The sequence below is a fragment of the Schistocerca americana genome, chromosome 7, assembly GCF_021461395.2.
Source record: "Schistocerca americana isolate TAMUIC-IGC-003095 chromosome 7, iqSchAmer2.1, whole genome shotgun sequence".
NCBI lineage: Eukaryota > Metazoa > Arthropoda > Insecta > Orthoptera > Acrididae > Schistocerca > Schistocerca americana.
In genome coordinates this window covers 393,943,014-393,968,226 of record NC_060125.1, presented here as the reverse complement: position 1 = coordinate 393,968,226, position 25,213 = coordinate 393,943,014, and the positions used below count along the sequence as shown (strand labels likewise).

Sequence of the window (25,213 nt, the reverse complement as noted above, 5' to 3'; positions counted from 1 at the left end):
ATAAATTGGCAAAAAGGCATGAGTATTTTGAAATGAAATTAGTAAGAGATGAGAATCAAGTAGGTAAATTTTCAAATCAGATCGTACATAAAAGGCGTAATCTTGAGATAATAAAAGATAACAACAAAGGCGATGACAACAATTTAGGGCTAAATGATTTGTTTTATGAATGTGAGACAAAAGAGTGTGTGAATGTTAATACAATGAAAGATTCTATGTACCAAAAGGAGGTTGAGGTGGTGCTCAATTTGGTGGAGTTAGATGGTATAGAAAATTCTAATGAGGTACTAACCAGCGGTAACGATTGTAGTATGAAAGTGATGATGTTTCAGGTGATATTGTGATGATGAAAGTTGTTAAGGAGGTTAATAAGGGCGGCATAGCATTAATCTCATCAGCTGTTGATGAATTTGTGTATGTATTGGTGGATATTGGTTTTTTTTTTTTTTTTTTTTTTTTTTTTTTTTTTTTTTTTTTTTGTGGTTTTAGGGCGCACAACTTCAATGGTCATTAGCGCCCTGACTACTCTAGGGCAGAACGGCGCCGGCGCAGCCGTCAGCAGATGGCGATGGCTGAACCGGCAGTGTCCAATTCTTAACCGGGCTAAAACGACCTCCTCCCGCCGAGAAGGGCGTGAGGAGGACGTCCAAGCCACGGGAAGAGGTTTTAAGGCCCGAAGCTTGTTGTCGGTAAGTGCAGCCCAATCGGCATGCCACAGAGATAAGATGCGCCGACAAATCACCCTGCTAAAATCGGACGAAGGGACACAACAAGAAGCTGTCCGAGGCTGGAGGACCGCAGCCTTGGCCGCGGCATCTGCAGCTTCGTTCCCAGGGATACCGACATGGCCAGGAACCCACATAAAGCTAACTGGAGAACCGACGTCCACCAGCTGCTGAAGAGAGCGTTGGATCCGGTGTACGAAAGGGTGAACCGGGTACGGATCACTGAGGCTCTGGATGGCGCTCAGGGAATCTGAGCAGATGACATAAGCAGAATGTCGGTGGCGGCAGATGTAAAGAACAGCCTGGTAGAGGGCAAAGAGCTCAGCTGTGAAGACCGAACAATGGCCATGGAGCCGGTATTTGAAACTTTGTGCCTCGACAATAAAGGAACACCCGACCCCGTCATTGGTCTTAGAGCCATCTGTATAAATGAAAGTCATGTCGATGAACTTCGAACGAAGTTCCAAAAAACGGGAGTGGTAGACCGAACCGGGAGTGACCTCTTTTGGGAGCGAGCTGAGGTCAAGGTGAACGCGGACCTGAGCCTGGAGCCAAGGTGGCGTGCGGCTCTCGCCCACTCGAAAGGTTGCAGGGAGGGAAAAAGTAAGGTGTTGAAGGAGGCGACGAAAGCGAACGCCAGGGGGTAGCAGGGCAGAGACATACAACCCGTATTGACGGTCAAGAGAGTCGTCAAAAAAGGAACGATAAGACGGATGGTCGGGCATTGACAGTAGCCGACAGGCATACCGACAAAGCAGTATATCGCGCCGGTAGGTGAGTGGCAATTCGCCAGCGTCAGCATGAAGACTCTCTACGGGACTGGTATAAAATGCTCCGATCGCAAGTCGTAAACCCCGATGTTGTATGGAGTTGAGGCGGCGTAAGATGGATGGCCGTGCAGAGGAGTATACGAAGCTCCCATAATCCAGCTTGGAGCGGACGATCGACCGATATAGACGAAGTAGGACGGTTCGATCCGCTCCCCACGACAGACCACTGAGAACACGGAGGACATTTAAAGAACGGGTACAACGGGCGGCCAAATATGACACATGTGGAGACCAGCTAAGTTTCCTGTCAAATGTAAGGCCTAAAAATTTGGTTGTCTCCACGATTGGGAGAGCAACGGGACCGAGTCTTAAGGACGGTGGGAGAAACTCTGTGTATCGCCAGAAGTTAATACAGACCGTCTTCTCGGCAGAAAAACGGAAGCCATTGGCGACACTCCAGGAGTAAAGACGGTCAAGAGAACGCTGAAGACAGCGCTCCAGGACACGTGTACACTGCGCGCTGCAATAGATGGTAAAATCGTCCACGAAAAGGGAGCCTGATACATCAGCTGGGAGGCAATCCATTATTGGATTGATCGCGATGGCGAAGAGAGCGACGCTCAAAACTGAGCCCTGTGGCACCCCATTCTCCTGGCGAAAGGTGTCGGACAGGACAGAACCCACACGTACCCTGAACTGTCGATCCATTAAAAAGGAACGAATAAAAAGAGGGAGGCGACCGCAAAGGCCCCATGTATGCATGGTGCGGAGGATGCCCGCCTTCCAACAGGTGTCGAAAGCCTTCTCCAAATCAAAGAACACAGCCGCGGTCGGGCGCTTCCGCAAGAAGTTATTCATAATGAAGGTCGACAAGGTAACCAGATGGTCAACAGCAGAGCGGCGCCTACGAAATCCACATTGTACATTGGTAAGTAGGCGTCGAGACTCGAGCAGCCAAACCAATCGAGAGTTAACCATTCGCTCCATCACTTTACAGACACAGCTGGTAAGCGAGATAGGTCGATAACTGGAAGGCAAGTGCTTGTCCTTCCCCGGCTTAGGAATCGGGACAACAATAGACTCGCGCCAGCATGCGGGAACATGTCCCTCAATCCAGATGCGATTGTATGTACGAAGAAGAAAACCTTTACCCGCAGGAGAAAGGTTCTTCAGCATCTGAATATGAATAGAATCTGGCCCTGGAGCAGAGGACCGTGATCGGCCAAGTGCGTTTTCGAGTTCCCGCATGGTGAATGGGGCATTATAACTTTCACAATTCGAGGAGCGGAAGTTAAGTGGCCTAGCCTCCTCTGCCTGTTTGCGGGGGAGGAAGGCAGGGTGGTAATGAGCGGAGCTCGAAACCTCTGCGAAAAAGCGGCCGAAGGCATTGGAGACAGCCTCAGGGGCCACAAGGACGTCATTCGCGACCTGCAAGCCAGAAACTGGTGAGTGGACCTTAGTGCCAGATAGCCGGCGCAGGCTACCCCAGACAACAGAAGAAGGAGTAAAACTGTTGAAGGTGCTTGTGAAAGCAGCCCAGCTGGCTTTCTTGCTTTCTTTGATAATACGACGACACTGAGCACGTAATCGTTTATAATTGATACAATTCGCCACTGTAGGGTGGCGTTTAAAAGTGCGTAAAGCACGTCGACGAGCACGTAAAGCGTCTCTACTTGCTGCGGTCCACCAGGGGACCGGTACGCGACGTGGAGAAGAAGGAGGGTGAGGGATGGAATATTCAGCAGCAGCGAGAATGACTTCCGTGAGGTGTGCGACCTGACGATCGCAGCTTGTAAAGGTTTGATCCTGAAAGGTCGCCCTGGAAGAGAAGAGCCCCCAGTCTGCCTTGGAGATGGTCCAATTAGAGAAGCACGGAGAGGGGGTATGCTGCAGGAGATGGATAACACACGGGAAGTGGTCGCTCGAATATGTATCAGAAAGTGCATACCACTCAAACCAGCGTGCAAGTTGGGGAGTACATATAGAGAGGTCTAAATGGGAATAGGTGTGAGATGTGTCCGAAAGAAAAGTAGGGGCGCCAGTATTGAGGCAGACAAGATCCAGCTGGTTGAAAAGGTCTGCTAACAAGGAGCCCCTCGGGCAGGATGCTGGAGAGCCCCAAAGGGGATGGTGGGCATTGAAGTCTCCAGTTAACAAAAATGGTGCAGGTAGCTGAGCAATAAGTTGCATCACGTCTGCCCTGGTAACGGCAGATGACGATGGAGTGTAAACGGTACAAAAGGAAAACGTAAAAGTGGGGAGAGTAATGCGGATGGCAACTGCCTGCAGGCCGGTGTGCAACGTGATGGGATCGTAGTAAATATCATCCCGGACCAGCAACATAACCCCTCCATGAGCTGGGATACCTACCACAGGGGGTAGGTCAAAACGCACAGAGGTGTAGTGTGCCAAGGCAATTTGATCGCATGGGCGTAGCTTCGTTTCCTGGAGGGCTACGACAAGCGGACGGTGCAAGCGGAGCAGCAACTTCAAGTCCTCTCGGTTGGAGCGAATGCTGCGAATATTCCAGTGAATAAGTGCCATCGTAAGAAAAGAAAGATGAGAGAAGTGGTCACCTCGAAGGCCGCTTAGGGCCTGGCTTCGAGCGAGCACTGCCGCCGCTATCAGTAGGCGGACAGTCATCGTCCATTGGGTCTATAGGGTCATCGGCCATCTCGGGAGGATGGCCGGGAGGGGGAGCTTCCTCCGCCAGTGAACGGCCAGATGTACGGCGACCAGCGGTGCGGCCAGGCGAAACGGATGACGGCCTGGGGCGGCAGCCGCTGGGTGGCGCAAGAGAAGAAATGCGCCGTGGCGGGGAAGGAGAACTGTGCTTCCTATGCGCCTTTTTGGAAGGACGTGTAGTGGAAGTACCGGTCGAAGGTTGTGAGGTCGAGGTACGGAGGAAGTCTGCACGGGATGGTTCCTTCTTGAAGGCCCGTGCATCTGACTTCGGTGTCTTCGTCTTAGCAGAAGCTGAAGAAGGTGCTCGTGTCTGTGGGGTGATGGGAGGAAGAGGAGACGTCGACCGCGCGATCTTAGCACTGGCCGAACGGACGACCGTGGTGCTGAAGGTCAGATCGCATGTCTGGGTTGCTACCTCCCGGGTAGTCCGAGGAGAGGTGAGGACAGTACTGTATTTCCCCGCTGGGAGCAGCGTGGGCTTCCTACTAGCCAATAGCTTGCGAGCAGCCGAGGTGGACACTTTCTCTTTGACCCGAATTTCCTGGATACAGCGTTCTTCCTTATAGACAGGACAGTCGCGGGAGGATGCTGCATGGTCACCCTGACAGTTCACACAACGAGGAGACGGAGGTGGACAGTCACCCTCATGGGCATCCCTGCCACAGGTGACACATTTAGCCGCATTGGAACAAGACTGTCGAGTGTGATTGAAACGCTGACACTGGTAGCAGCATGTAGGTGTCGGGATATAGGGGCGAACAGAAATAACCTCGTAGCCCGCCTTGATGCGCGATGGCAGCTTAACACTATCGAAGGTCAAGAAAATTGTCCGGGTCGGTACAAGGTCATTGTTGACCTTTTTCATGACCCTATGGACAGCCGTCACGCCCTGCTCAGCGAGGAATGATTGAAGCTCCTCGTCAGTCAATCCGTCGAGGGAGCCAGTATAGACCACACCACGAGACGAATTCAAAGTTCGGTGGGCCTCCACCCGGACAGGGAACGTGTACAGGAGGGTGGCCCGAAGCAGTTTTTGTGCCTGAAAGGCATTCTCAGTTTCTAGTAATAAGGTGCCGTTACGCAACCTGGTACAGGATTTGACAGATCCGGCTATGGCATCTACGCCCTTCTGAATAACGAAAGGGTTGACAGAGGAAAAATCCTTTCCGTCCTCAGTTCGAGAAACTACGAGGAACTGTGGGGCAGGCGGTAGTACTTTTGTCACTGCTGGCTGGTCACGTTTCCGTTTTTGGGTCGAAGTCGAAAGAGATGGAGTAGAATCCATTGCGGAGGAATCCCCCATGATTGCCAGCGTCTCCGATGGCGCGCTCCTTCCTTGTGGGGACCCTCTCAGAGGGCACTCCCGCCTTAGGTGAATGTTTACACCTCAGGTCACACCTCCCGAGAAACAAACGGAGGGACCAATCGGCATGGTCAGAAGGTATCAGCTCAGGCAATCACCCCTCCCCGGGCCTGGCCTTTACCAGGGGGTACGCGCGTGCCTTACATGTCTACCCAGGGCGGGGACTTACGCGTTACCCCGTCACCGGCTACGCGTGCGAACGCGTGGGTCGGCCTTCAGGCACGCACAGGGAGGAAGGAAGAAGAGGAAAAAGAAGAGAGAGAGGGAGAAAGAGGACAGACTGTCTCAAACGCCGAGGCGGAGACCAGAGAAGGCAAGGAGAAGAAGGCAATGAGAAAGCAAGGGGAAGAAGGCAATAAGAAGGCAAGGAGAAGAAGGCAATGAGAAGGCAAGGAGAAAAAGGCAATGAGAAGGCAAGGAGAAAAAGGCAATGAGAAGGCAAGGAGAAAAAGGCAATGAGAAGGCAAGGAGAAGGCAAGGGAAAGAGTAAGGAAGACAGTGAGGTGGAGAAGAGCAAAGAAAGGAACCAACAAAAGGAAGGAAGAAACGAGAAGTGAAAAAACCAAAAGGACCACGATGATAGGTCGTGGAACCGTCCGTCTCCGGACGCAGGCGCGAACTACCCCCGTGAGGGGGATGGACTCCTTTTAGTCGCCTCTTACGACAGGCAGGAATACCGCGGGCCTATTCTAATCCCCGGACCCGCAGGGGGGGTGGATATTGGTGAATTATTTTTGAAGGAAGGTAGTAATGATGTTTTATGTGCTGAGATTACAAAAGTTGAAGCTGCTGGTATTGATACATAAGAGGAAGGAATATGTGCGTATCTTTCTACAAATGGAGGTGAACCCAAAAGTCTGTATGGATCTGTGGATCTTGAATGTTTGTTTGAGAATGAATGTGGGTCTGAGTTTGATATGCGATCAGAAAGGTAAAATGCTCGGGTTTAAAGCAAAAATCAGCAGACTTTAATGGTACTGTTGATTCTGAAACTGCACAATGCTGTAGCTATAATTTATGTGATGTAACGGCGGAGGATGGTGAAACTATGAACAGTTCTTATACTGGTGATTTGCGGACGGAGGTAAATAAGGTTTTATGTAATGAGTTGTATGATGTATTAGCGGCTGTTGAAAGTACTGTTTGTGAAGGTGTTTGTAATGACGTGGAAGTAAAAAGTAATGCTTTATTTCATAATAATGACATTGTAGCTACTAATGTCGATAATTTTAAAGGAGAATACAGTGAGTTTGATTCTAATAGAGAAAGTGCTATTTGGACAGAATGGCATCTTAAGGAGGAATGTGATTTTACTGTAACTGATTGGCGATGGTACGGTAGAACTTCATGATCGTTATTGCCTCATTTGTGGACTCAAGAGAAGTTTAAGGTAGCGAGAGGTCTAGAATGGAGAAAAAATGAAAGTGGGGTGAAAGAAGAATTTAATGAATTATTTTGGGACGAATACAAAATTGAGGGGTGAAACAAAGAAGGTATGTGTACTCTAGAGATGGAAGAGAAGGGATGAGACATAGAGAATGATTTAATGAGGAAACAGTGTTTAAAACAGAAAGAAATGATTTATGTTCAACCTATCATTGAAATTAAAGAAAATGATGAGAAAGTAGACGCACTGCTCGACTCTGGAAGTAATGTGCTGGCAGTGTCAGAAGGTTTTGTACATAGGATGAAAAATATGAAATTAGTATTACTACCTGTAAACAGTGTAAAAATTAAAACAGCAGTTGGCAGCTTAAGTAAGCCGATAAGGTAAGAAGTGCTCTTGGAATTCAAGTGTGAGGAGAATCATTTTCGTATAGGATGCTTTGTAGTGAATGGACTTGTAAAAGATGTGGTGTTGGGAACAGATTTCTTATGTAAATATAAAACTTCGTTTCACTGCATGGGAAGGTGCTTGGATTATGAAATTGAGGGTAAAAAAAGAAAGTAAAATTTAAGAATCTTTTGACGGGGGGCAACCAGATTGCTCACATCATAATTACACATGGTTGGAATGAAGAGAACAATGTGTGTGACAGTTTGGAGGGGTAATTTGCAATGTTTTATTTCATGATTTATTGTAGCTTGTTTGTTGTTTGTCGCATAAGTGTTTTCTTTGGCATAAGGTCTGTGCAATTATAAAGAGATAGTTTACATGCACATTTCGGTGCAAAGTGGTCTGAGAACTCAATTATTTGATGAATGGTATCAAGTCAAAAATCAGTGCACAGTATACATATAATTAGTTTTTTGGGGGTATATAAGGGATTTATTTATGTGTATGTATGTGTTAGACTTAAGTTTTTGGATGCTTTTATGTTAGTTGTAATTTCCAAGTTACAAGTTATGGTCACGCCAATTTGGGTACATGGAGGTCGAAGAAATTTGAAAAATGAAAATTAATAATGCTTACCTAGGAAGTCAGATGTATGCTTATGTGAGAAAATTTTGGGGGAATAATTTATTGCTAAATGGAGTAATGATTTATGTACGCAGATTCACTGTACGGAATTAAACAATGGGGAGATTTGTTCATATTTGTTGTTAGTTTTGATTATAAGGGAGTTATTTAAATTAAAAGAAAATAATAATTTGCCTATGAAGTTGATTGGGAATCTGTCACAAGATGCATGTCTCTGGTGGGACTTGAATAACATGGCTGAATCATTGAAGAATTCACGAGCACCTTGTAAATGTTGTAAATCAATTGTTTACTGTGTAGTTTAGACCTGTTTATATCGATTCCACTGGGGAAGCTATCATTGCAGATCCTGGGTGGTTTTGGAAAGTGTTTGTTTTCTGATATCTACATACGAATCAAATTTGAACAGATTCGTTCCCGCAAAACAATGGCAATGGAATGCAGAGCCATAAAGAATTTTGGCAGGGTACTTGGCTCTGAATCTGTGGAGCGCTGCTGGAGACTTCATTGTGAAAAAAGGTTCTGTGAAAGTAAGCGCAGAGATGCTGATATTTCTGCTGCATTTCTATAGACTGTCAATTTTGATAAATGTATAGTTTTATTTGGCATTACATATGGCACTCCAAAATGTTATGAAATGGAGGTGTGTGAGTTAACAAGCATTGTGCTCTCATTTAAGTATACGGCTACAAGAGTTAGCCTACAGGAATTGTGAAATGAACTCTGTCATCCAGGACCATGTGCCACAAAGGGTGCAGATTCAGCATGAGAAGGGGAAACTCACAGGCGTCTATTGTCTTTTGAGGTCTAAGCACTGTAGTGTGCGAGTGAGGCAGACGAGAACCTATGTCATAGGAAACTCAGTACAAACCATTTGTGGCCAAGGAGACATAGCAGTGTTAAATATGGCAGACCTAAGATCAGCCATATGGAAACTATTTAATTCTGTAGTAAGTCATGGAATGAAGCCACAGTAATTTTAATCTGCCATCCTCCATAAATTTTCATGGTGATCTCAATAAAACTTGAATATTGATCATATCTACAATAGTTTAGGAGTACCTGTCAAAGTGAAATTAACAAATTTCGTAACAAAGCCCTGAATGCTAAAACCCGAATGCTTTGGTTGATCTTAACGATTGAAATTTCATATAGAAGTGCCTCATTAAAATGACAAATGTTGTAAATATCAACTCTGTAACTTTATTTGTTTAAAAGATATAGTAAATTTAAACTATCAGTATTTTCAGTTAAGCATCATATCATAATTTCCTCCACATAATACACAATGAATGATGACTGCATGACATCTTATTGAATCATTAGGTAATAGAACATTTGTTGTAAGGTTTAGTGCATAATACTTACTTTTGTTCTTTATTTATTTATCAGAAGGCACAATGGTGGAACGCTACTGGCCATGAAATTCAAAGTTAAGAAGGAAATTGTATTGGTTTTCTGTAAAGGAATTTAACGTTTATTATGTAATGGATATTATTGTTACTTTATGTAGAACATGAATGTGATCAAGATTTGATTGATTAAATATGTTAAAATATAGAATAAGCTGTAACCGATCAGATGGAAGGCTTGAGGAAAGGGAACTGCCCTAGTCAGTTGAGCGAGGATATTCGTTGCACGGGCAACACGGCCAGGGACGGGCAGAGGGAGAGGCTGGGGCAGACGCAAAAGCGGACAGTTTGGCTGCAGACACCAAAGGGTGCACTTTGGATTGAGACGCAAAAGCGGACAGTTGGTCTTTAAGCAGCTAGGAAGTGAAGTGACTTAGAAAATTTCTCGTTGTGTTGTATCATGGGACTTAGTCTCTGAGCAGTGAGCACCCGCGCGTCTGGTGTGAACTCTAACTTTTCATGTAAATATCAAGGTGGAGTATTGGACTTGTTTCATCATGAGACTGTGAATGCTCGAACTGAGTCAAATGGATATGCGTTTGAGTGTAATAGTAATTCTAAATATGAGCACTTCTGCTATTAGTTTTCTTGGCAATTAAACCTTATTCTAACCAAATCGGAACTGTGTGACCTACATCATTTATGGGTCATTAATTTAGTCCCCGATATTATTATTACGGATATTATATGTTATATTAACTATGTATTTTGTAAACATGCCATCAGGCAGACAATTTAACCAAAGGGTCACAAGAGTCTAAATTTAGGGCGTGTAATGCGACACATGTGGTTCAACCCCTAGGTGAGTTTGAGTCAAGACATTTCGATGAAGAGGAACCACATGTGAGCCTGAACATCTATGGGATGTTAGCTCACAAATGGAAGAATTTTAGTACTTTATGTGGTGAATATATGGTCACAATACAATCTTTATGACTTTGCTTTTCTGCAGCCTCCTGAATTTACTAACCTTAGTTCATAACCTCCCTTTATTTCAAATTTATTTTCCATTAGTTGGGACTTCATCCATATCTTTTCCCATTTCTTCAACCTATTTTTAAATTGCTTTTAACTCGGCATGTAGCTGAAGACTTTCATTGATAATCTAGTGCTCATTCTCGTAATGTGTTCACATATTTAGTCTCCTCTTGTGTATCATTTCTCCTACCTCCCTGTTTATCTACACAGACCTCCACTTTTCATCTTCCTTGTTGTTGTTGTGGTCTTCAGTCCTGAGACTGGTTTGATGCAGCTCTCCATGCTACTCTATCCTGTGCAAGCTTCTTCATCTCCCAGTACTTACTGCAACCTACATCCTTCTGAATCTGCTTAGTGTATTCGTCTCTTGGTCTCCCTCTACAATTTTTACCCTCCACGCTGCCCTCCTGTACCAAATTGGTGATCCCTTGATGCCTCAGAACATGTCCTACCAACCGATCTCTTCTTCTAGTCAAGTTGCGCCACAAACTCCTCTTCTCCCCAATTATATTCAATAGCTCCTCATTAGTTATGTGATACCCATCTAATCTTCAGCATTCTTCTGTAGCACCACATTTCAAAAGCTTCTATTCTCTTCTTGTCCAAACTATTTATCGTCCATGTTTCACTTCCATACATGGCTACACTCCATACAAATACTTTCTGAAATGACTTCCTGACACGTAAATCTATACTCGATGTTAACAAATTTCTCTTCTTCAGAAACGCTTTCCTTGCCATTTCCAGTCTACATTTTATATCCTCTCTACTTCGACCATCAGCAGTCATTTTGCTCCCCAAATAGCAAAACTCCTTTACTACTTTAATCTTCCTTATTACCATCTATTCCTTTTCATGGTCTCAAAAATCTCCCTTAAATTTGTTTTTTTCTTCCCTGCTTCTTCGTTTCCTTGTTCTTGTTAAGTGTCATGTATTCTTAACCACACTATGTTTCTGTCTTCACTGCTGCAGTGTAATGCTCTGTCTTTGGGTTTTTATGAGACTGCAATCTTGTTGCAACTATTTCATGTTACACTACATGCTAGCTCAGACTTCCTATTGCATTGCTCTTTTCAAACCTTCTTTCACCGTCGTACTATATGATCTTAAGTATCTGGAGACCCATTAGTGGATATTAATATGTGGTGTGTCCAACTATCCCCTTTATGATGACTTGAACTCTGCTGGGGCCACTTTCAATAAAATGTCTGTCGAGGAATGACAGCACATACTTCCTTAAAAATCAGAACCAGAGAAGACAGTGATGTTGGGCGCTGTGGTCTGGAGCAAAAGAGAAGTTTTGGAAGTTTGTGGTGAGATTTTACGGGACCAAACTGCTGAGGTCATCGGTCCCTAAGCTTACGCACTACTTAATCTAACTTATGCTAAGGACAACACACACACCCATGCCCGAGGGAGGACTCGAACCTCCAATGGGGGGAGCCACACGGGCTGTGACAAGGCGCCTCAGACCGCACGGCTATCCCGCGCAGCAGCAAAGTAGACATTCCAGCTTATGCCAAAGATGTTCCTCTGGGTTCAGGTTGGGACACTGGACAGGCCAGACCATTTCAGGAATGTTATTGTCCACAAACCATTGCCTCACAGCTGCTGATGTATGACAAGGTGCATTTTCAAGCTAATACAGACAGAAATTGTCTACGAACTGTTCCTGTACTGTATGCTGAACACATATTGCTTATATTCTTCCACATTTAGTATTTTCTTAGGAGCAATAAGGGGACCACACACTAACCATGGAAGACACCCCCATACCAAAACACCCCTCCTCTATATTTCACTGTTGGCACTACATATGATGGCAGGTAACATTCTCCAGGGATTTGCCAAACCCAAACCCTTCCATTGGATTGCCACAGTGTGATTCATCACTCCAAATTACTCATTTACCGTGATCTACTGTCCAGTGGTGTCACTCTTTACAACACCTTAACCATTGTGTAGCACTGATGATAGAAAGTGTGGCTTATGAAGAGCTGCTTGACTATTGTATCCTGTTCATTTTAATTCCCTAAACACAGCAGTCATGCTAGCTGCAATGATGATAGTACTTTCAAACATGCAAATGATTTCTTCCACTGATTTCATGTGGTTTTTTACAGCCACCATTCATAATACTCTATGGTCCCTGTCCATCAATAAATGAGGCTTGCCTGGTTTGGTGCAGCTGTTATTGTTCTTTGTTGTTTCCACTTTGAAATGTCCCTGGTGGATTACATGGTGCTATCTGAATACTTTTGATCAGATATTTTTAGTATCCATAGGTACGGCATGAATGGGGCAGATCTGTAGAATGCTTGTACTTATTTGACACAAAGCAATTAAACTGACACAAGAATACTCAGAGATAAGTAATAGTTCCTCTGAATATGTCACTATGCTTCTTCAGAAAGTCAAATAGCTCCTGCTTCTTTAAATCTCTACATAAATGTGGAAGCAAGACATATCTGAAATAGTTTCTGGAAACTTTAAACTTTTTATAAGCATACCAGCCTCAGCAAGTTGTCCATATTGTCCATTACCCCAGACATATGCCTGGCACTTGCCACCAATCTGCCAGTCATGAGGATGCTGAACTGACCAAGCCATCAACTGTTCGTCTGCCTTCATGCTCCATGAAGAGTTGTCCAATGGTGATGGAGAGCAACTGTCATCTGCAAGTAAATATGATATTATTATTATTATTATTATTATTATTACTATTACTACTACTACTACTACTACTACTACTACTACAATTTCTGCTGCTGCTGCTGCTACCACTACTACACCTGTTATCATTATCATCTTTCATAAACAGCCATTGGACTGCATCTTCAATATAAGATTAAAGGATTGTTTTCTTCATTCAACTATTACTCCATGCTATGACAGTTCTACAGACAACAAAGCTTATGCCTTTTTGGAAGGCTTGAATACGCTGTAAGCTGTTAACAGTACAAGGTGATAAGAATTTTGTGCAAATTAAAGAAAATGTAAGGTTATAATTCAACATCCTGTTAACATCAAGACTGTTTAGTGTAAAAACTAACTTGCATTGAAGAAAGGTGAGGGAGAAACTGACCACAGTACAGTTTTAGGAACCATTCTAACATTTGCCTGAATAACAGAGAGAAAAAAATAAAGACTACTAATCACTCTGTAATTTCACGGACTGGGTATAACAAGGAGAATGATGGTTGTCTGAGGGTCAATTCAATAATTAGAGAGACAAATTGGTGTGGAGAAAAAAGCATTTATTTTTACAAAACAATAGTTTTTCTACTTTTCAACATAATCCCCTTGAACACTTATACACTTGTTCCAAAAAGTTACAAGCTTTTTTATTTCAGTTGCAAAGAGCTCTTTATCCTGGTGTTTCAACCAGTTTCCCACGAACTTTTTCACATCTTCATTGTCCTGGAACCTCTTCCCACGTAATGCCTCCTTCAGTGCACCAAACAAAATGCAAATCACTAGGTGCTAAATCAGGACTGTAAGGGGGATGAGGCTGTACCTCCCAGCCCATTTTGTGGCTCTGAGCACTATGGGACTCAACATCTTAGGTCATAAGTCCCCTAGAACTTAGAACTACTTAAACCTAACTAACCTAAGGACAGCACACACGCCCATGCCCGAGGCAGGATTCGAACCTGCGACCGTAGCAATCCGGCGGTTCCGGACTGCAGCGCCAGAACCGCTAGACCACCGCGGCCGGCAGCCCATTTTGTCAACAGTTTCACGGGTTAGTTGAGCAGTATGACGATGTGCATTGTCTTGATGGAGAATCACACCTCTCCTCTGAAATCCACAATGTGTCTCTCTCATGGTTGGCTTCATCTTGTTTAAAAGCAAATCCAAGTAGTATTGGCTATTTATTGTACACTGCTCTTCAACATAATCATGAAAAACTGGACCGTCAACATGACTTTTCCTGCTGATGCTTGGGTTTTGAACTTTTTCTTGACAGGTTAGTTGGTGTGCTTCCACTCCATGCTTTGTCTTTTTGATTCTGGCTCATAACAGTGAACTCAAGTTTCATCACAAGTTAAAATTTTGTTGAGGTAGTGCTCATCTTCTCTTTCATAACTTACCTTTAGCTCCGTGCACACTCTCAACCTTGTTTCCTCGTGTAGCCACGTCAACTCCTTTGGGACCCATCTTGCACACGATGTGCGATACTTCAGCTTGTTACAAATAATGTTATGAACTGTACCAGTACTAACTTGAACCTTATCAACTATCATTTCCACAGTCACATGGCGATCGGCACGAATAATGTCTTCAATTCAACTTCCAAGTGAGGGCGTTGAAACTGCAACGGGTCGGCTAAAACGGTGTTTGTCAGTCATTGAGTCGCGACCATTTTAGAACTGTTCTACCCACTTGTAAAAATTTGACCGACTCATACAACCTTCGCCATAAACTTTAGACATTCTACAGTATATATTCACTGGTTTCTCACCTTTAACAAGTAAAAAAACGAATAACAGAATGTTGTTCAAATAATGTGGACATTTTTAGTAGACTCACCATCTTGAAATGTATTTTTGAGGTTATAAACAAAACAATGTTGATACATCAGCTGGTCAAGGTTCATCCCAGTGATGCCATCTTAAAGCATATGGGAACTGTAAGAAAATAATTAGAGTAAAGAGATTTGGAGACAGGACCAAGAATGGATAAGGGAGACAAGAAACAGAGGTATGATGAAGTAAATTGAAGGGAGCAAATTGATAAGAGCAGGCCAGAGGAGTATGAAAAGAGAGGGGACATCAGAGGAGCAGAGAGCAAGGATTGAGAGAGAGCTAGAAACATAGATAAGCAGACATATAGACAGAATGATAGACAGACAGGTGAGGAGGGGTCTGAGGAGGAGAGAGGATGACACAGAGAGGACTGTATCTGACATGCGTAAATTGCAGAACTATGAACTGCACGCCCTAAAACTTGATAAATAAGTGAGAGTGCAACTGACTTTTTGTGTGTTTTATGTATAATTAAATATTAGAAAATACAGAAGTCTTTTTTATTACAACAGCTAAGAAATGATACATTACTTTCATGAAAAGAGGGCATGGCTGATCTAATGAAACTGCTACTACAATGTTGAAGTATTTTACACATTTGCTAATACTGAGTTTGCTGTAAACCAGTAAGTCAGAGAGAAATGTGTGAAATATATTGTAATTAATTAGCAAGGAATAATTTTACATAAATTTTAAATACATTTGCATTATATAAAGCATGTTAATTTTATTTCATGTGGTTCACCTCTTTTTGTTCTCTCGATTGCAAACACACTACACTGTCGCACTTTACCAAACTACTTTTTTGTGTTGGGTACTGAACTGAAATTTCCATTGTGGACCCTATTTTTATTTTCCATTTGTTTATTTCATTCAGTATACACTTCATAGGTTGTTATTATTTTTTGAAACTTTGGATTTCAATATCAAACACAGCTAACTGATTTTGTACATCGATCTACTGGCCACCAGTATTAGCCAATAATTATTTTTAATTAATTTAGTCAGCTGAGCAGAACTTTTTTTTACTTCATGGACAAGGTACGATTGTGCTAGACCAATCTTGTGAGGTTACAAAACACTAGCTTCATACTGTGAAGTCGTTTCAGTAACATATTGTCATTGCCTATTACCAAGCAAGAGCAGTGAGTGTCTCCTGTCTATGTGAAAAAGTAACTGAATCTTCTTCATAATGGACACCAGAGTCATAAATTTATTAAATGAAAGCAGCGTTTGTCACTTAGGCTGTATTTATTGAAATTTTCTCTTTGTTTTATCATATTCATGGGCAACGAAGAAGAACTTTAAATAAATACACCTGCAGTGGAAAAAAGTAGCATTCCTTTATTAACTGAAGGTATGTATTAATTCCTCTTGACTGTAGCATATTTATTGCAGTGCATTAATGGGAGCTGTTACAGGGTGTGTTCGATAAGTATCTGGACAAATTTTTCAAGCACTTAGAGTGTGCAGATTACACTTAAACTGGAAGTGCTTTTAGTGCAGGATACTACCAAGCAGACTTGTACCATTAAATATTGTATTAAACCAAATAAATCTTCTCAGGACAATTTTGATATGAACTATGAGACCTGCAAAGATCCTGAAAGAAGAGGAGGACCAAGTGCTGATGTTGTGATACTTCTAGAGTCAAATGCAACAGTAAATACAAACTAAATAAATCTAACTTGATGAGGGTCAAGTCTTTTGTTATTTTAAGAAATTTCTTTGTTAATTTTTTCAAACTGAACATTCTGTGGGATAAAACACAATACACAGAAATTTCAAAGAGCAACCCAAATTAGTAAATAACAACAAAAACACACATACAGCAAAGGGGTTCTGCAACGTTTCCATGCATATTAAACATAACTGCCAATAAATATTTTCGTATTTTTCAAAAAATATTAATTAAATAAAATTAGAAATTAATAAAGTTTTCTTAAGGCAAGAGCAGAAGAAAAGTCAGTCTCAGCCATAACTGAAAGATGCAGTTACACAGAATGTAAAAATTAACATTATACCAGGATACCAACCGTAAGTGAGGCTCATGTCAGCTGTGAACTCAGTAGGCAGCTTTGTTCGGTTCACAAGCCCATCAGCAGTGCGTACAGCAACACTAAGTACTTGAAGCCATTGCCAGTCTCTTACTGTCGAAAAAATATATATATATATAAATTTTTAATTTTACATGTTTAGCATTTGGAATACATTATATCACCTTGCAAAGTCCCCCAATTACTACGCACCTAGTTCAAACACAGAAATAAACATAAGAATACAATATACAGTACAATATTACAATGCTAAACAGGAATTGGAAACAAATTAGAATCTCACTGTAGTTTAATGAATGACTTCACAGGCGCCATTGCCAGAAAACAGTGGTGCTAAGTAGCATTATTGTGAATTCCTCTGAGATGTGATGTCTGCAGTACATGGTTTAATTTGTACCTAACTGGAAGAGTGCAGAAAGTTGAAATAAGTAGTTCTCGTAACATGCAAAGATCAGCACATTCCTCAAACTGGAGAACTATCAAGAATGGGGTTCCACAAGGGTCAGTCTTGGGTCCTTTGTTGTTCTTATTATATATTAATGACTTGCCATTCTATATTCATGAAGAGGCAAAGTTAGTTCTCTTCGCTGATGATACAAGTATAGTAATCACACCTGAGAAACAAGAATTAACTGAGGAAATTGTCAATACTGTCTTTCAGAAAATTACTAAGTGGTTCCTTGTAAACGGACTCTCACTGAATTTTGATAAGACACAGTACATACAGTTCCGTACAGTGAATGGTATGACGCCATTAATAAATATAGACCTTAATCAGAAGCATATAGCTAAGGTAGAATATTCCAAATTTTTAGGTATGTCCATTGATGAGAGATTAAATTGGAAGAAACACATTGATGATCTGCTGAAACGTTTGAGTTCAGCTACTTATGCAACAAGGGTCATTGCAAATTTTGGTGATAAACATCTTAGTAAATTAGCTTACTACGCCTATTTTCACTCATTGCTTTCATATGGCATCATATTTTGGGGTAATTCATCACTGAGGAATAAAGTATTTATTGCACAAAAGCGTGTAATCAGAATAATAGCTGGAGTCCACCCAAGATCATCCTGCAGACATTTATTTAAGGATCTAGGGATATTCACAGTAGCTTCTCAGTATATATACTCTCTTATGAAATTTGTTATTAACAACCAAACCCAATTCAAAAGTAATAGCAGTGTGCATAACTACAATACTAGGAGAAAGGACGATCTTCACTATTCAAGATTAAATCTAACTTTGGCACAGAAAGGGGTGAATTATACTGGCACCAAAGTCTTTGGTCACTTACCAAATAGTATCAAAAGTCTGACAGATAACCAACAAGTATTTAAGAAGAAATTAAAAGAATTTCTGAATGACAACTCCTTCTACTCCATAGAGGACTTTTTAGATATAAATTAAGGAAAAAAAAAGTTGTTATATTAACTTAAGTATGTTGTTAAATTAACCTAATTATGTCGTGTATTGGAAAATTCGACTCGTTCCACATCATTACGAAATATCGTATTCATGATCCATGGAACTAGTATTAATCTAATCTAATCTAGCTCATGACTATATCATGTGGAAATGCAGTCATTTTGGTAACTGAAAAATGCTCTGTACACATTTCAAGCACTGCATCTGTGGCTATAAGTGATGTGAAAGTGTACTAATGACACCACTGTGAAAACTGTGGAACTTGATGCTGCATTGATATCAGAGGCAACCAGGACATGTACAATGTATAGTGATCACTCAGTACACTGCAGTGAAACATCTCAGCATCCAAATAAATTGAACGTAACCCGATTCATGTATCTGTGTATGGATCCCTCATCTAATATGAATCCTTTCCACACCTACAATAATGAAAGTGCATTGACAGAAAAAACTGAATTTTCTCAGTGTCTAGAAATTAGACTGTTACCTGTATAGCATGAAACATAGAAAATCACTCACTCCATGGCTAATTTGTGAACAAACACAAGTCACTATAACCAGAGTTAGAAAATGTTTTTGCCATGCTTTAGGAACCATTAAACTGTGTGAAAGACATCTTTTAATTATTTGGTTATAAATCCTCTTTGGAGCAAGCTGGTAAGATGTGACCTTCCAGCAAGATAATTTGCTTTGCCACATAAAATGTATGTGAAATCTCATGGGACTTAACTGCTAAGGTCATCAGTCCCTAAGCTTACACACTACTTAACCTAAATTATCCTAATGACAAACACATACACCCATGCCCGAGGGAGGACTCGAACCTCCGCAGGGACCAGCCGCACAGTCCCAGACTGCATCGTCTCAGACCGCTTGGCTAATCCCTCGCGCCCTTTGCCACATAGACAGACACCTACAGCACTGAACGAACATAACGACTGCAAAGTTTCAACCTTGCCTCTATTGCTGTATGCACTGCATGAATCCTCATCCATACTGCCTTCAACAGTTGTGAGAAGCAGTGGAAATAGTGGCGCCAAATACTTTTGGACACACACTAGCTTCTGATTAATTCTCTTCTAGCTTGTCTGACTGCTATGAATGCAGCAATTGGTAGTTGCTCTAACTACAAGCAGGTGGTCACAATAATGCAAAATGGCAGTGTTGTAAGGTCACAACTTACCAGTAATGAACAAGAATGTGTAGAAACCACATGAAACTAGTCAAAGGCAGCACCAGAGCATAAAAAAGCCAACTTTCACAAAAAAAAAAGCCAAAAACAGTGTCACATGGCAGCGTTATCTGTAAAGTGCTAGAAACTAAAAGATTTTATTTGGAAGTAAAGTTAAGAGTCATTCAAATGAAACATAGACCAATGTTTGAGACACTACAGATTGAGAAATTAATACTGCAGGAATCGGGAAGCAGAATAATGTGGCTTCAAGAGACCCAACAATCATGCCATTGTTTAAGCAACTGTTTAAACACTGTACAAGTTTTTCTATAACTCTCATGAAGAAAGATAAAGGCTGATGACAGACACTCATCCACAGCATCACACACAGCTTGATCAAAGTTGAAGCAGTGATATTTCAGGGCCTTCTTTAAGGGACAGACAAATGGTAATCACAAGTCAACAGATCCAAGCTGCAAGGTCAACGATCCAGCATGTCCCATTGGAAAAGAAGCTGAGTATCCTGTGTAGCACTGACATTGCATTACAATGGAGGAAAATCATATCATGTAACAGTGTGTCTGACTGCTTGCTTTCAATGACTCTACAAGTGTAATGTGTATCAGCATTGGACACTGATTGTGATCTTCACTGGTACCATTCCAACATCAGCAACCCCTGGATATCAAAGAAAAGGCTCAAATAAACTTTCCAGCGACTGCAATGACTGAGACTTCTTTGTCCTGGGCAGTGATGGAAGTCTACATTCCAGACTCATCATTTTTGTTGTCTTTTAGAAACGGTGACACCATTTCATTCAACATTACAATGCACTCTACGAACAATCTCCTGTCCTTCTGGAACTGGGTCAGATAATCCAGTCACCTATTTAGGTGTATGCCTCTCTGCTCACTATAAATATGTCAGGGTATTTAATATGCACATAATTCTAAATATCCCCATTTCTGTACACAACAATGTGTGTAAGAATTATGAGTACACGCCAATGTTCAAAGCAGGTGATGGCGCTTTTACAGTTATATGATGATTCTCTTTCACTGACATTTCAACATGAGAAATTATTTTGGTGCTGATTACAAGAATATGTGCAGGTTGAGGGAGGCACACAGTACTCTACTGGCCATTTCAAAACTGCAAACGTGAAGCATGCTATCCCACAGACAGGTTATATTCAATGAGAAAATTCACTTCTTGTCGCACCTTCATCACACAAAAAAATTAATAAAGCTGTGCTACACTGGTTTAAACATATCCATCACATACCTCTGCTGTAAACATGGCTGATTTATACAATGCAGCCATCCCTGAAAATTCACAAACTCTGCATGATATTGCCAGCTTGGCTATACTGCCCTCTATGCCAGAAGGACAACTACATGCATGAGGGCTGTGGGGCAAATACATGAAAAGTAGAGTCCATTCCTCCACACCTCCAAACCCTTTGCTCTCACACTTCATCCTACCCCCTTATAACCCTTGCTGATCTCCACCAACTTGGGTTAGAAAGTAAAACAAATAAGAATCTTTTCTTAAAAAAAGTTTGTTGTTTTTAATTTTTAAATAACACACAAGGTAATACAGAAGAATGCTGAAGATTGGACGGGTAGATTGAGGAACTAATGAGGAGGTACTGAACAAATTCAGGAGGAAAGAAATTTATGGCACAATTTAACTGCAAGAAGAGATTGGTTAATAGGACATATCTTGAAGCATGAAGGAATCATCAGCTTGGTAATAAGAGTGAAGGGTGGGGGGGAAAATGTAAAGGGAGACCAAGGGATGAATACAGTAAGTGGTTCACACTTGTAGGTTGCACTTGTAGGTTGCAGTAGTTATTTTGAGATAGAGAGGCATGCACAGGTTAGAACAGCATGTAAAGCTGCATGAAACTAGTATTCAAATTGAAGACCACCACCACCACGAACAACAACAACAACAAAAAAGCACACTATAATCTTAATAATATGTTCTTTGATATATCTCCCCAAAGGTCTGACCATCAAATTACCAGTCCCTGGCTGCAACCCCTCTTTCCACAATGACCTCTGTCTGTTCAAATTCAATCAGTCCATAGCCCTCACCAACTTAGTCCAGCAAAACTATACAAATCAGGGCCAAACCTTCTTGCACTACCTCCTCCCAAACATTACCTTGCTCTGCAATTTCAAATTCCTCCATCCCATCTCCGAAACTGAAAACCTTGCTAACCACGAATTAGAGCAGGATGCACAATCCCATCTCCAAAAACTGTCCAATCTGTTCACCCCATACTCCCACCTTCAAATACCACTACCCACCACCACTATAAGAGCCTTCCCCAAACCTCTCCCATATCCCCTTATAGTCAAAAAACTATGCCTTGCAGACATATTACTTTTAAAACACCTTCAGAAACTTCATCCTGCCACTTGACAGAATGCAAGTCTAAACAGACCTGCAAAAGCCATGAACTTATCCTTCTAAAACCTCTGTCCCACAGAAATATTGGTCCTTTACAAAGGCCTTACATTCTTCCCCATTCCTATATCACATCAAGCTGAGTTTCTTCCAGACCTTCTCTCTTTCTCCAGGTCCCTACAGATGAAACAGTTTTTCATCATTAATCCCACAAATCAGACTCAATCCAAAACCAGTACTGAACTGTGACTTATTCTATTTACTCCTCCATATAACTGTGATCCACACCCCACTGCTTCCAAATTAATCCTTATAAACTTTCAAGAACTTCCCAGCCTCAAACTTTGCCTCAGCATCACTCCCCAAACCCCTCAAAATGGAAACCAACCCCATATTAGTAGAAAGAATTGCAATCCACCAACTACAAAACTGATCCTGATCTTATAATCATACCTGCTGACAAAAGCCCCATTACTGTGATTCTGACCTGCTGGGATTACCGACGAAAGGACTCTGCCAGCTGTCAGATAAGTCCATCTACAAGCCCTGCCATAGTGACCCCAGTCCAGAAATCCAGCAGGATTCCAGTCCCTCCTCAAATCCCTAGGTCCATCCCAAAACCTTTCCCCTGAAACTAACTCCCTTCTCATGCCCAACACTCCCCGCAACCCAAGCTCCTGTATTAAAGACATCAGCTATATCCTCCACCGACTCTCTTCAGTTCTTGTTCCTTTGTCACCCAACACCCTGTTCGTCGCTGTTGATGCCATCTCTCTTTACACTAATATCCCCAATGCCCATGGTCTTGATGTTATTGAACATAGCCTTTGCCAACACATGACTGCCTCCTCACCTCCTCCTCGGTCACCACAACTAACTATATCGACACCCAGAATTACTTTTTCTTTGAAGACAGGCATTGCCTACAAACAAATCCTTGGTACAGCAATGGGGACCAACATCACACTATCCTATTCTAATCTATTCATGGATGATACAGAGGAATTCTTTCTAACTACCCACAATCTCAAACCACTCACCAGTTTCAGATGCACCAATGGCATCTTCATATTTTGGATGGCGGGTGAGGTCACACTACCTACATCCCTCAAGAAGCTTCACACCTTCTTCCCCATTCACTTTACATGATCCTCCTCATCCTCCTTCCTTGATGTTGACCTTCATCTCAAGGACGGCTATATCAGTACCTCTGTCTACATCAAATCTATCAACCACCAACCACTTTGACAGCTGCCACCTATTCCACACCAAGTAGTCTCTCTCATTTTCTGAGGCCTTCACAGACAGAAATTACCCTCCAATCCTTGTCCAAAAACAGATCTACCATGTCCTATCTCACCAGTCACCTACTATCCTCCACATACACACTGTTCCAGTCACTCCTCTTGTGACACAATACAATACATGACTGGAGACAATGAATCACTTTTTCCACCAGGGTTTTGACTACCTCTTATTGTGCCCTGAAATAAGAAATATCCTCTCCACTATCCTCCCTCTCCTCACACTGGTATTCTACTGACTATCCAACCTACACAATATGCTTGTCCTTCTCACTACATTCCTTTTTCCTACTCCTTGCCTCATGGGTCAAATTCTAGTGATCTAATGAGGTGCAAGATCTGTCCCATACAGACTACTGCTATCATCTACTCCAGTCCTATCACTGGCATCTCTTACTCCATAAAAGGCAGGGTCACTTGTGAAAGCACCATCTGATCTACCAATTTAGTTGAAACTACTGTGCCATATTGCATGTAGTTGCCTGTCCACCTGAATGACCACAGCCGAGAAACAGCTGGACCACCCATTTGCTGAACATGTTTCTCACTTTAATTATTGCTTAACAGTCTCTGCGATCTGGATTCTTCCTACCAACTTTTTTGAACTGTGCAGGCGTGAGCTCTCTCCGCAACATATCCTCCATTCTCATAACCTCCTGGCCTCAACCTTTGCTATTCGCTGTCCTCCACTCATCTATCCCCTTCCCTACTCCCACTCCAGCTCTACACAAGCCTTCAATCCCACCAGTGCACCTGCATAGTTCTTTTCCCTTCTTTAATCGCCTCCTCTCAAATCTCCCTGCCCATCCCCTCCCCCCAACAGCACAGCCTCCTGACAGTGGCACCAAGCGGACCACTTCCATATCTCTGCAATGTCCCTGTACACCCCCATAGGTAGCACTAGCAATGTTTCCCCACCCTTATCCTGCTATCCCTCCCCTTTCCTACCCTAGCTAGATTGATGTACACCTCAGACAAAGTCAATGTCAGGCCTTAGTGCCTGGAGATCACAGTGACCACACATCTTTGTATGGGTGTAGTGCTTGTGTGTTGTTCTACTTCTGATCAAGCTAAATATTCCAGCATTCTTTTTCGTTGTGCCTATCTGTTACTCAGTGTCTCCTGTATGTGATGAGTAGCAATCTATCCTTTCCATATTGTTGTTTTCTCTCTGATATACAAATACCTGAAACATCGGTTTCTGCTCCTTAACGAATATAAAAAAAGCACACCACATAAGATAACTGAGAGTGAAGAGACAATATTAACATACTGGAGTTGCAATTGGGGGGGATGAAAGATCAAATATCTGTTTAGCCATATAGTTTAATGTTTTCATTGTTTTCCTAAATTGCTTGTAAATGTCAGGCTCACTCCTTTGAAGGTCTTATCATCTTATCATCTAACAATGTTGAAATCTAGTCTATATTTCCTTTTATACCACTTAAGGAAAAATTTTATTGGAATGTAAGGGAGGATTGGAATGTAAAGCACAATAAGTTTTTTCTCCACTGGAACTGAAGTTGAAATGTTGAAATTTCATGATGATACAGTTTGAAGTTTATGCTACAAACTAAAAAACAAAAATTGTGAATTGTGTGAATGTTACCATCGTCAGCTTGTGAAGAGCAGCAAAGTGTAGTTTGATATGTATGGGCCAAAGGGCATAAACCAAGTGAAATTCACAGATAAATGCATTGCTTGTATGGGGATGACGGCATAGACTGTAGCAATTTCTTCAGGTAGTGTGTGTTCTTCCAAGAGGACTGTGTGAACCTTAGTGGTTTACCACACTCTGGGCAGCCAATAACAACCACAGACTGCAAAATGTTGAAGCCATTGAGGCAGCAATTTTGAACAACAGTTGTGTGCAACTGCAGGACTTATCACAGCAGTTCAACATTTCCTACAGCATGGTGTAAGATAATGTTCATGGTACATTAA

At 42.1% G+C, this 25,213-nt stretch overlaps 1 protein-coding gene across 1 annotated transcript in view; it reads right to left on the bottom strand.

The window, feature by feature from the left end:
- The window catches only part of LOC124621816 (probable E3 ubiquitin-protein ligase HERC1), a 766,600-nt gene that overhangs the window by 139,613 nt on the left and 601,774 nt on the right, over positions 1-25,213 (bottom strand). Inside the window, exons 58-59 of the mRNA XM_047147255.1 lie at positions 16,921-17,034; positions 12,866-13,030 (exon numbers count right to left, since the gene is read on the bottom strand). Coding sequence (XP_047003211.1) covers positions 12,866-13,030; positions 16,921-17,034 — 279 coding nt within the window. The remainder of the gene's footprint in view (positions 1-12,865; positions 13,031-16,920; positions 17,035-25,213) is intronic.